General features: G+C 53.4%; 1 protein-coding gene across 4 annotated transcripts in view; it reads left to right on the top strand.

Moving 5' to 3' along the window:
• Positions 1-13,049, top strand: part of CLSTN1 (calsyntenin 1) — a 170,885-nt gene that overhangs the window by 128,064 nt on the left and 29,772 nt on the right. For all 4 annotated transcript variants that reach the window (XM_068238836.1, XM_068238837.1, XM_068238835.1 and 1 more), the window contains one exon: positions 7,066-7,187. In XM_068238836.1, the coding sequence (XP_068094937.1) occupies positions 7,066-7,187 (122 nt within the window). The remainder of the gene's footprint in view (positions 1-7,065; positions 7,188-13,049) is intronic.

Here is a 13,049-nt window from a genome sequence, read left to right as displayed (position 1 = left end):
CTGTGCATAATGTCTGTCTGTGTCTCTGTTTTTCTCTGTCTCTTTGAGCCGAGGACCCAGCACTGCAAGGCGAGAGTTCTATCCACTACGCCACCATGCTGCCCATAGCACTCATCCATCTGTGAATAAACCGAAAATCATCACAAACCATATCTGGGGTGGAGATGCCCAGGCATTATCCTGGGGGGGGGGGGGGGGGGGGATGGAGTGTCTGCAGTGGAACGTTCCACCTGCTGGAACTATTGTTAATTTTTGCAAATTGTTTGCTGCTTCACAATACATTGTTCAGTTTTTCTGGGTAAATCTGAAATATGACCTTTTCTATCCAGCAATTGAATCCAGCAGGAGGCTAACACCCAACAAGGGCCGGAGGGGCCGCATATTAACAGCTGAGTGCTTATTTATTATGTCTCCCAAAACAGTACTATTATTTCTGCAGAATGATGCTATTATCGGTTCTTCCTATTTACAGAGGTGACGATCATCTCAAGTGATTGTCACTGTTTGTGGCGGTCGCCAGATACCCGCAGTGATCGCCATCTTTATAAAGGGGGAGCAGCTGGTCACCCCGCAGAGATCCCTAGCAAGCAATGATCCAGTAGTCTGCGATGGAGAACAGCGCCCCCCAGCTTTATGCAGCGACATTTCACAGCTAGCTGGTAAAGCAGGTCATGTGGGCGGGCACTGGTGACTGCTGGGTAATATGGACTCTACATACACAGCAGTGTTAGTTCCGGCTATAGTAACGTCCCAGCATAATTTGGAGGACGGTGTACGGCGGCAAGCATTGGTGAGCGATTAGGAAATTAGTGCTTGCTTATACTATAGCCTATCACCAAGGGGGCACCAGCGATCGGCTGCATTAGGCACACGGAAATGGAAACTCAGTTATACCATAGCTGGGCATCAGGAGGTTAACTCGGGCACTAGACGTACAGGTGTGCGCTCAGCTGTAATATTGCCGAGGGGCAGAAAGATCGCAGGACACATCGGAGGAGCAGAGAAGGGAAAGTTACCGGGAGCCACTTCTGGGGGAAGTTAGTTTAATGTTCAGCTGGCAATACACTGATCCATGTGTCCAACAGATAGATCCCTCTCCTTATCTGATCAGAGAGGGATCTATCTGCTCAAATCCCTCCACACACATCTTTTCAATCGATTTCAGCATGAAGTGTGTGGGCAATTGCCTGCCCGGCCCATCTATAACTAGAGTCTAATGCCGGAGGGAGTAGTGCACCCTTGCTGCGTAAACTAACAAATATAAACACAAAGTACGGTGAGCCAATGGGGTACCAGCCCCCGTAGTGTCAGTCAGTGATCTACTGTCTGTGTTCTGAAAAGCCACTGCAGACTCCACTACTGAGAAAAGTAAGGAAACAAAATAGGTTATGGGGTCATCTGTTTTTTTTTTTTTTTTTTTTTTTTTTCCTTTCTTTGTACAAAGCAGTAGTGTAAGCAGCGTGTAATCGCATTGCCACTTTATTATAGATAACATTCAGCTACCTCATATTTTTTTTAACTCTTTTAATTCATTAAATGAACCAATAAACCATAATCATTTATATGCATAAGACTTGTAGTATATAACATCTGCTGGTTTACAGTATGGATTATCAGAGACGCTGGCAGACGCAGCAGCAATGCAGTTATCACGTGACCGTTTGCTGTCGGGTTCCCGAGTATATGATTGCGACTGAACAGGCACAAGTGAAATAACGAGCACACATAGCGGGCAGCCATCTGTTCCAGATTGTATGATATTTCTAGGAAGAGATTAAGGTTTTCGTAGGGGGCAATCTGATTCTTTCATTTCTTTGACTAGGGAATGCCAGAGGCCGGAGATCTCCCCCAGCGCCACGACCGACTTCCCTTCCCACCAATAACATCTCTGATAAGAAGTCATACTTTCTAAAAAAAAAAAAAAAAAATTCCCTACCAAATCCAAACAGGCCCAGTTCTGGTGGGTCCGCAGTGTTCTCCCCAGAATTATTTTCCAGCCGGGTGGTATGAAAAAGTAGCCGGGTGGGGCACGATGAGAGAATGCAGGGCTGGCGCTTCTCTGCTTATAGCAGAGGAGGAGGTGAGGAGATAACAGCCGAGTGGTCACCAAAACTAGCCGGGTGGGGCAAGATGAGAATGCAGGGCCGGCGCTTCTCTGCTTATAGCAGAGGAGGAGGTGAGGAGATAACAGCTGAGTGGTCACCAAAACTAGCCGGGTGGGGCAAGATAAGAATGCAGGGCCGACGCTTCTCTGCTTATAGCAGAGGAGGAGGTGAGGAGATAACAGCCGAGTGGTCACCAAAACTAGCCGGGTGGGGCACGATGAGAGAATGCAGGGCTGGCGCTTCTCTGCTTATAGCAGAGGAGGAGGTGAGGAGATAACAACCGAGTGGTCACCAAAACTAGCCGGGTGGGGCACCCGGCTAAAAGAGCCTGGGGAGAACACTGGTCCGGTAGTTAGGGTGTGAGGATCGGCAGCATTCTTATGACATAAGGAATTGTATGTGTAGTACAGCTATATCTACAGCTTTTACTTCACGTTTGCTTTAATTAGTGGCAATAGGTGAGTTAGGCGTCTGATGCGTCTAGATCAGGCGTTCTCGACCAGGGTTCATTGAGGACTCTGCAGGGGTTCCCTGGCATATTCCCCCATCGTGGGGGAAGTATAATAGAGCACATTATAATTGAGGGATATACTGTAAAAAGAAGCACTGAATTGGGGGTCAGAAGAATAATGAGCACATTAATAAAAAGCACTAGGATAAGGAGACAGTATAATGAGTGGCAGTGTAATAGGGGGTAGTGACATAAACAGCCACACCTACTTTTAAAGACCACGCCTCCTGCAAAATAAATGCAGTGTAGTGTGTGTGTAGTGTAGTGTGTAGTGTGCAGTGTAGTGTGTGTGTAGTGTAGTGTAGTGTGTGTAGTGTAGTGTGTGCAGTGTAGTGTGTGTGCAGTGTAGTGTGTGTGCAGTGTAGTGTGTGTGCAGTGTAGTGTGTGGTGTGCAGTGTAGTGTGTGGTGTGTAGTGTGTGGTGTGCAGTGTAGTGTGTGATGTGCAGTGTAGTGTAGTGTAGTGTGTGCAGTGTAGTGTAGTGTGTGCAGTGTAGTGTAGTGTGTGCAGTGTAGTGTAGTGTGTGCAGTGTAGTGTAGTGTGTGCAGTGTAGTGTAGTGTGTGCAGTGTAGTGTAGTGTGTGCAGTGTAGTGTAGTGTGTGCAGTGTAGTGTAGTGTGTGCAGTGTAGTGTAGTGTGTGTAGTGTAGTGTGTAGTGTAGTGTGTAGTGTAGTGTGTGCAGTGTAGTGTGTAGTGTAGTGTAGTGTGTAGTGTAGTGTGTAGTGTAGTGTGTGCAGTGTAGTGTAGTGTGTGCAGTGTAGTGTAGTGTGTGCAGTGTAGTGTAGTGTGTGCAGTGTAGTGTAGTGTAGTGTGTAGTGTAGTGTGTGCAGTGTAGTGTGTAGTGTAGTGTGCAGTGTAGTGTAGTGTGCAGTGTAGTGCGTAGTGTAGTGTGTGCAGTGTAGTGTAGTGTGTGCAGTGTAGTGTGTAGTGTAGTGTGCAGTGTAGTGTAGTGTGTAGTGTAGTGCAGTGTGCAGTGTAGTGTGTAGTGTAGTGTGTGCATTGTAGTGTAGTGTAGTGTGTGCAGTGTAGTGTAGTGAGTGTAGTGTGTGCAGTGTAGTGTAGTGTGTGCAGTGTAGTGTAGTGTGTGCAGTGTAGTGTGTGCAGTGTAGTGTGTGCAGTGTAGTGTGTGCAGTGTAGTGTGTGCAGTGTAGTGTGTGTAGTGTAGTGTGTAGTGTAGTGTGTAGTGTAGTGTGCTGTAGTGTATGTGTGTGTGTGTGTGGGGGGGGGGGGTGGTTAGTGTTAAGCATTAGGTGGAGGGGTTTCATTTCAGGAAGTTGGGGGGAGGGGTGGTTGGGGCAAGTGAAAGAATACTGATATTTTACCATTAGCGGCATCACCCTGCACCCAGCTCAGGCAGTGCCACTACAATACATACTCTAGTTCTGGTGATGGAGTTGGTGGTCTTTCCAATATGTTTGACAGGCTAGCAGCTCCCACCAGAAAGGACCAGTCTGCAGACAGTCCCAGGCCAGCGATCTCCCCCTCAGTCTCCACATCTCGGCCACCCATCATTTTGTGTTCTTTGGATTTTCTGCGGTCCTCCTGGAGTTAGAGGTGATTGATGAGTGAAGGACGGATTATTCATTGTGTTATTGATGGATGGAGAGGCTGTAAGCTGGTCATTTTCTGAAGCTAGATGGGGATATTTTCCTTCTATCTAATGCTGGGTATGTATGTATAATACTTTCACCTCCATCAGACAATTGTAAAGGTGGCCATACATTCAGAGATGGTTATCCCACATGCCCAGAGGATAGATCCCTGTCTGAGCGGAATCTGATGAGAGAGGGATGAATGTCTGACACACACTGCTGGGCCATATACAGCAGCTCTCAGCATGAAATCTATTCACCCTTTAGCAGCCACATATCGCAAACGAAATTTTTTCAATTTTTTTTTTCCTTTACTGCTGCTGGGGAAGTGCGCCTTCTCCAGCCTGGCAGGCCATGCAGAGCTGCACAGGGAGCGTTCATAGTTACCTGTTCCATGCGGCTGGTTCCGCCCCACCTCCACCCACGGCACATCAGTGCTGACATCCTCTTCTGGGTTCTGATCACATGATATGGCAGGGCAGCACGGTGGTGTAGTGTTTAGCTCTCTCCCCTTGCAGTTCTGGGTCCTGGTTTAAACCCCAGCCAGGGCACTACCTGCACAGAGTTTGTATGTTCTTCCCGTGTATGTGTGGGTTTCCTCCGGGCACTCTGTTTTCCTTTCACATCCCAAAGAGATACAGATATCCCAAAGAAATACTTACAGATATGATTAATTTGCTTCCCCCCTAAATTGGCCCTAGACTATGATACATACACTACATAATACATACATAGATATATGACTATAGCAGGGATTAGATTGTGAGCTCCTCTGAGGGACAGTTAGTGACAAGACTCTGTATCACGCTGCGAAAGATGTCGGGGCTATATAAATACTAAATAATAATATGAGGTGATTGTAACCCAGGGGAAGAGGTGTGATGGAACATTCTCTTTCGTCATTCCTCTTCCACCACCTGGCTGTGCTTCACTGCTGACGCTATCTTCTGAGCCCTGATCACGTCATATCATGTGATCGGAAATCAGAAGAGGATGCTGGGAGTGCAGCGCCTCAGATGGATGAAGAGGAGAAGCCGATCCATCCGCCCAGAACTAGTAAATAAGGGAGCTCCTTGCGCCGCTCTGCACAGCTGCATTTGCCTTTAGAAGATGCCCTGTCACATATTATCTAACTCAAGACAGGTCAACATCTAAATAACAGGTTAAATATCTATCGCACCGCAGCGCTCAATGCACAACAGGCTGTGTATCAGCCACCCCTACCGCCACGCCCCCTTGCCAACACCCTACCGCCACGTCCTTGCCAACACCCTACCGCCACGTCCTTGCCAACCCCGTACCGCCACGTTCTTGCCAACCCCGTACCGCCACGTCCTTGCCATCCCCCTACCGCCACGCCCTTGCCAACCCCCTACCGCCACGTAATTGCCAACCCCCTACCGCCACGCCCTTGCCAACCACCTACTTGTCACACCCCCTTGCCAACCCCCTACCGCCACGTCCTTGCCAACCCCCTACCGCCACGTCCTTGCCAACCCCCTATCGCCACGTCCTTGCCAACCCCCTACCGCCACGCCCTTGCCAACCCCCTACCGCCACGCCCTTGCCAACCCCCTACCGCCACGCCCTTGACAACTACCTACTTGTCACGCCCCCTTGCCAACCCGCTACCGCCATGCCCTTGCCAACCCCCTACCGCCACGTCCTTGCCAACCCCCTACCGCCACGCCCCTGCCAACCCCCTACCGCCACGCCCTTGCCAACCCCCTACCGCCACGCCCTTGCCAACCCCCTACCGCCACGCCCTAGTCAACCCCCTACCGCCACGCCCTTGACAACCACCTACTTGTCACGCCCCCTTGCCAACCCGCTACTGCCATGCCCTTGCCAACCCCCTACTGCCATGTCCTTGCCAACCCCCTACTGCCATGTCCTTGCCAACCCCCTACTGCCACGCCCTTGTCAACCACCTACTTGTCAGGCCCCTTGCCAATCCCACTTTCAAGATATTTCAACCAAAAAGTGATCGAAATTACGATATGGTGGTTATTTTGGTACTTCAACCTCTGGCATATTTGATCACAGTGTTCAAATCTGTTGGGGAAAATAGATTAGGGTATGGGCCCAACGAAACACCCTCATAGGGTTACATTAACAAGGCGTTTCTGAAATCAGCTGTGATTAGAGAAACATGTCTAAAAGTGCCCATTAAAGGTACAATCTCCTGATAGATCGACCACACGATTCCATTAATGGGTGCCGATCGATTGTTCTATCAATCATTCATTAATGGATTGTATTAGTCTGATCCGTTGGCTTATCACTTTCCCTTCCATCGGTCATCACAAACGATCGCTTCAGATTGAATTCAATGATCAGATTGGATGGTCAATTGTTCGGGAAATTGGACAGTTAATGGGCGCCTTTAAACACAGATGCCGGTAGACTTCTTCGGCAGAAATATTTAGAATTCAAACATAAATGGCTTTCTCTCATATAGATATTCTAGGGTTGTATCACAGTTGCCTCTGTTAAGAGTCACAGGAGGGATTTACGTACTCTGTAAATATAAACCAGATAAACGTTGGCTTTTGTACAGAGCCCCCTCTACAGGCACCTCCAGGCACACAGCCAGTGCCAGACTTTCTTCCTGCATGCTGGTTTTGTGTTCTGGCTGTCATGGCTGCTATCTGTAATGAGCATGTTTTTCTCAATTGAGTTGCATTCATAAACTTGTAAACTTTTAAAAGAAGGTTCAGAGTGACTGCTGTATAATTTGGTATAGTGTTATTGTCGGAGTGACTGCTGTATAATTTGGTATAGTGTTCTTGTCAGAGTGTTCTCCACGCCTGCATTCTACTGTCTGACCTATTGCCACATCTGCTCTTGTGTTGGTAGATATGAACAGACACCACTACTCCGTGTACATCCACAACTGTAAGCTGGGATTCCTGTTCCGCCAGGAGCCCTCGGAGGACAACACGTACAAGCCTGCCGAGTTCCACTGGAAGCTGAATCAGGTTGGTGATTGGTCTCCAGGGTCTTTTAGCCTTCATATTGCTAAATGACAGGTTTGCTTTAAATGTCTGAGATAAGGGAGCTGAAGACTCCTCCCACAGGAAGGCACAATGTCTCAGGAGTAACACATTCCGGAAAGAAAGTAAAAGTAAGCATATAATCCTAAATTAGTGAAAAACGTACACATTCCTTTGATAAAATATACCCCCTCCAGCAGATGCACTTTGAAGGCAACTGAGCACATGGAATACTTTTTTTTTAACCACTTGAGGATGGTGGTGATTGAAATCTACGCCCTGTTTTGATGCTGTTATTCCTGCCAGGTCGTAGATTTCACCTCACTGCCGTCATGCGTTCTCGCCGCCCTTGTCGCTCCCGCCGATCGCGTCGCTCTCTCCCTGCCGCAGCTCACTCACTCTGCTGCCGGTATGACAGCAGAGCTCCATAAGCTGGCCAGGAGATGATTTTCTTTGGCTCCTGACTGTCATTAATGTGAGCAACTCTCATTGGCTTACATCGATCACATGGTCAGGAGCCAATGAAAGCGGCTCCTGACCGACTCAAAGAGCTCTGCCATCATAGGGGGGAGGGAAGGAGTCTGTTTCTGGTACCAGCGGTCTCTGGTCCTTAAAGGGTAGCGACCACTGGTACTGAGGGGGTTAAAATGATCTCCCCACCCCCAATTAGGGAGGTTTGTAATGGAGTGTCCCGGGAAGGAGGGGTTTAGGTGATGCTGCTCCTCTGGCCCCCAGTCTGTATGTGTTCCGCCATGTTCTCCAGGGAGAGACTGCAGCTGTAGAATTTGTAACTTCCCGGCAGTGTCACTGTGTATGCCCGCCTGCCGCAATGCATGCTGGGAGATGGAGTCCGTGGATGCGAGTACAGAGATGTGTGAGCAGTCCTTGCTATCCTCTATTTATACATCTCCGCCGGGTGCTGCAGATTGAGCTGTGTGTGGGGAGGTTATTGACGTGTCAGTCTGCTGTGCTGTAGAGCAGATTGTGGTGGGATGTGTAGGATGCTGGGAACGCTCACACGCCATCGTATCTCACAGCAGAGCAGGACACAGAGTGCTCAATAGCTCCATTGTCAATATTTTTAAAGCAGAAAGTGTTTTGTAGCATTGCTCAGCGACTGCGTGGCAGAGGACGCTGCTCAGCGACTGCGTGACAGAGGGCGCCGCTCAGCGACTGCGTGACAGAGGGCGCCGCTCAGCGACTGCGTGACAGAGGACGCCGCTCAGCGACTGCGTGACAGAGGGCGCCGCTCAGCGACTGCGTGACAGAGGACGCCGCTCAGCGGCTGCGTGACAGAGGGCGCCGCTCAGCGACTGCGTGACAGAGGACGCCGCTCAGCGACTACGGGACAGAGGGCGCCGCTCAGCGACTGCGTGACAGAGGACGCCGCTCAGCGACTGCGTGACAGAGGGCGCCGCTCAGCGGCTGCGTGACAGAGGACGCCGCTCAGCGGCTGCGTGACAGAGGGCGCCGCTCAGCGGCTGCGGGACAGAGGGCGCCGCTCAGCGACTGCGGGACAGAGGACGCCGCTCAGCGACTGCGTGACAGAGGACGCCGCTCAGCGACTGCGTGACAGAGGACGCCGCTCAGCGACTGCGTGACAGAGGGCGCCGCTCAGCGACTGCGTGACAGAGGGCGCCGCTCAGCGACTGCGTGACAGAGGGCGCCGCTCAGCGACTGCGTGACAGAGGACGCCGCTCAGCGACTGCGTGACAGAGGACGCCGCTCAGCGACTGCGTGACAGAGGGCGCCGCTCAGCGGCTGCGGGACAGAGGACGCCGCTCAGCGGCTGCGGGACAGAGGGCGCCGCTCAGCGGCTGCGGGACAGAGGGCGCCGCTCAGCGACTGCGGGACAGAGGACGCCGCTCAGCGACTGCGGGACAGAGGACGCCGCTCAGCGACTGCGTGACAGAGGACGCCGCTCAGCGACTGCGTGACAGAGGACGCCGCTCAGCGACTGCGTGACAGAGGACGCCGCTCAGCGACTGCGTGACAGAGGACGCCGCTCAGCGACTGCGTGACAGAGGACGCCGCTCAGCGACTGCGTGACAGAGGACGCCGCTCAGCGACTGCGTGACAGAGGACGCCGCTCAGCGACTGCGTGACAGAGGACGCCGCTCAGCGACTGCGTGACAGAGGACGCCGCTCAGCGACTGCGTGACAGAGGACGCCGCTCAGCGACTGCGTGACAGAGGACGCCGCTCAGCGACTGCGTGACAGAGGACGCCGCTCAGCGACTGCGTGACAGAGGACGCCGCTCAGCGACTGCGTGACAGAGGACGCCGCTCAGCGACTGCGTGACAGAGGACGCCGCTCAGCGACTGCGTGACAGAGGACGCCGCTCAGCGACTGCGTGACAGAGGACGCCGCTCAGCGACTGCGTGACAGAGGACGCCGCTCAGCGACTGCGTGACAGAGGACGCCGCTCAGCGACTGCGTGACAGAGGACGCCGCTCAGCGACTGCGTGACAGAGGACGCCGCTCAGCGACTGCGTGACAGAGGACGCCGCTCAGCGACTGCGTGACAGAGGACGCCGCTCAGCGACTGCGTGACAGAGGACGCCGCTCAGCGACTGCGTGACAGAGGACGCCGCTCAGCGACTGCGTGACAGAGGACGCCGCTCAGCGACTGCGTGACAGAGGACGCCGCTCAGCGACTGCGTGACAGAGGACGCCGCTCAGCGACTGCGTGACAGAGGACGCCGCTCAGCGACTGCGTGACAGAGGACGCCGCTCAGCGACTGCGTGACAGAGGACGCCGCTCAGCGACTGCGTGACAGAGGACGCCGCTCAGCGACTGCGTGACAGAGGACGCCGCTCAGCGACTGCGTGACAGAGGACGCCGCTCAGCGACTGCGTGACAGAGGACGCCGCTCAGCGACTGCGTGACAGAGGACGCCGCTCAGCGACTGCGTGACAGAGGACGCCGCTCAGCGACTGCGTGACAGAGGACGCCGCTCAGCGACTGCGTGACAGAGGACGCCGCTCAGCGACTGCGTGACAGAGGACGCCGCTCAGCGACTGCGTGACAGAGGACGCCGCTCAGCGACTGCGTGACAGAGGACGCCGCTCAGCGACTGCGTGACAGAGGACGCCGCTCAGCGACTGCGTGACAGAGGACGCCGCTCAGCGACTGCGTGACAGAGGACGCCGCTCAGCGACTGCGTGACAGAGGACGCCGCTCAGCGACTGCGTGACAGAGGACGCCGCTCAGCGACTGCGTGACAGAGGACGCCGCTCAGCGACTGCGTGACAGAGGACGCCGCTCAGCGACTGCGTGACAGAGGACGCCGCTCAGCGACTGCGTGACAGAGGACGCCGCTCAGCGACTGCGTGACAGAGGACGCCGCTCAGCGACTGCGTGACAGAGGACGCCGCTCAGCGACTGCGTGACAGAGGACGCCGCTCAGCGACTGCGTGACAGAGGACGCCGCTCAGCGACTGCGTGACAGAGGACGCCGCTCAGCGACTGCGTGACAGAGGACGCCGCTCAGCGACTGCGTGACAGAGGACGCCGCTCAGCGACTGCGTGACAGAGGACGCCGCTCAGCGACTGCGTGACAGAGGACGCCGCTCAGCGACTGCGTGACAGAGGACGCCGCTCAGCGACTGCGTGACAGAGGACGCCGCTCAGCGACTGCGTGACAGAGGACGCCGCTCAGCGACTGCGTGACAGAGGACGCCGCTCAGCGACTGCGTGACAGAGGACGCCGCTCAGCGACTGCGTGACAGAGGACGCCGCTCAGCGACTGCGTGACAGAGGACGCCGCTCAGCGACTGCGTGACAGAGGACGCCGCTCAGCGACTGCGTGACAGAGGACGCCGCTCAGCGACTGCGTGACAGAGGACGCCGCTCAGCGACTGCGTGACAGAGGACGCCGCTCAGCGACTGCGTGACAGAGGACGCCGCTCAGCGACTGCGTGACAGAGGACGCCGCTCAGCGACTGCGTGACAGAGGACGCCGCTCAGCGACTGCGTGACAGAGGACGCCGCTCAGCGACTGCGTGACAGAGGACGCCGCTCAGCGACTGCGTGACAGAGGACGCCGCTCAGCGACTGCGTGACAGAGGACGCCGCTCAGCGACTGCGTGACAGAGGGTGCTGCTCAGTGACTGCGTGATAGAGGGCGATGCATCAGAAGATGTATCGACAGATCGACCAAGAGACAGATCTCTCTCTAAGTGTCTGCCAAGGCTCCGCCATCCTTCCATATTTGTGACTACCGGCATATAGCAATGTCACACACGCGTCCCATGTGCTGTGACACTGGCAGCCTTGCATGGGCCACCAATGCAGAACTACAACTGTGGTGTATGGGCAGCCGACAGATCTCTCTCTGATCAGATGTCTCATGGTCGAGCTGCCCACCATCGCTAGATCTACGGAGTCCTTTAAATGTCCGGATAGGCTGACTATCAGTTGATATTTACCACCTGGCATTGACTATAATGGATATGAGGAGCGCTGGAGCCAATAATGTGCAGTGGTCTCTTGGCTGTATTTGCTGCAGCCAGTAATGCGCAGTGGTCACTGGGCTGTATTTAGCTGTAGCCAGTAATGTGCAGTGGTCACTGGTCTGTATTTGCTGTAGCCAGTAATGTGCAGTGGTCACTGGTCTGTATTTGCTGTAGTCAGTAATGCCCAGCACAGTGCGAGCGTTCGGCGGAAGCTGACAGTCAGACGGTGGCCTCTCGGGATCTACAGAGCACAAACCAAGGTCACCTTGTGCAGTAATGACGCCGCTCCGAGGAGGAAGCTCAGACTGACTCATGCTGTTCCAATCTTCTGTCTGCTTATTGTGGCGAACTGCAGCCCCAGCGCTGGTATTACCCACTATTAATGGAAAATAGGGCTGCCGCCTGTTACCAAATGCTATGTGGCTCCGGTTCCCATAGAGACAGCACTATGAATGCACACATACGTCCTTCCATATTCTAAAAGGGATTTTCTTTTCCTTAACGCACACTTGAAGTGAGAGGGATATGGAGGCTGACCTATTTGTTTCAGTTCAAAAGAGGGAACCAAGCACCACCTTTGTATTTGTCACTGGGCTGTATTTGCTGTAGCCAGTAATGTGCAATTGTCACTGGGCTGTATTTGCTGTAGCCAGTAATGTGCAGTGGTCACTGGGCTGTATTTGCTGTAGCCAGTAATGTGCAGTGGTCACTGGGCTGTATTTGCTGTAGTCAGCAATGTGCAGTGGTCACTGGGCTGTATTTGCTGTAGTCAGCAATGTGCAGTGGTCACTGGGCTGTATTTGCTGTAGTCAGCAATGTGCAGTGGTCACTGGGCTGTATTTGCTGTAGCCAGTAATGTGCAGTGGTCACTGGGCTGTATTTGCTGTAGTCAGTAATGTGCTGTGGTCACTGGGCTGTATTTGCTGTAGCCAGTAATGTGCAGTGGTCACTGGGCTGTATTTAGCTGTAGCCAGTAATGTGCAGTGGTCACTGGGCTGTGTGCAGTGGTCACTGGGCTGTATTTGCTGTAGCCAGTAATGTGCAGTGGTCACTGGGCTGTATTTGCTGTAGTCAGTAATGTGCAGTGGTCACTCGTCTGTATTTAGCTGTAGCCAGTAATGTGCAGTGGTCACTCGGCTGTATTTGCTGTAGTCAGTAATGTGCAGTGGTCACTCGGCTGTATTTGCTGTAGCCAGTAATGTGCAGTGGTCACTCGGCTGTATTTAGCTGTAGCCAGTAATGTGCAGTGGTCACTGGGCTATATTTGCTGTAGCCAGTAATGTGCAGTGGTCACTGGGCTGTATTTGCTGTAGCCAGTAATGTGCAGTGGTCACTCGGCTGTATTTGCTGTAGCCAGTAATGTGCAGTGGTCACCGGGCTGTGTATGCT

This window comes from Hyperolius riggenbachi, chromosome 6 (assembly GCF_040937935.1).
Source record: "Hyperolius riggenbachi isolate aHypRig1 chromosome 6, aHypRig1.pri, whole genome shotgun sequence".
Lineage (NCBI taxonomy): Eukaryota > Metazoa > Chordata > Amphibia > Anura > Hyperoliidae > Hyperolius > Hyperolius riggenbachi.
This window is presented reverse-complemented; position numbering and strand designations above follow the sequence as displayed.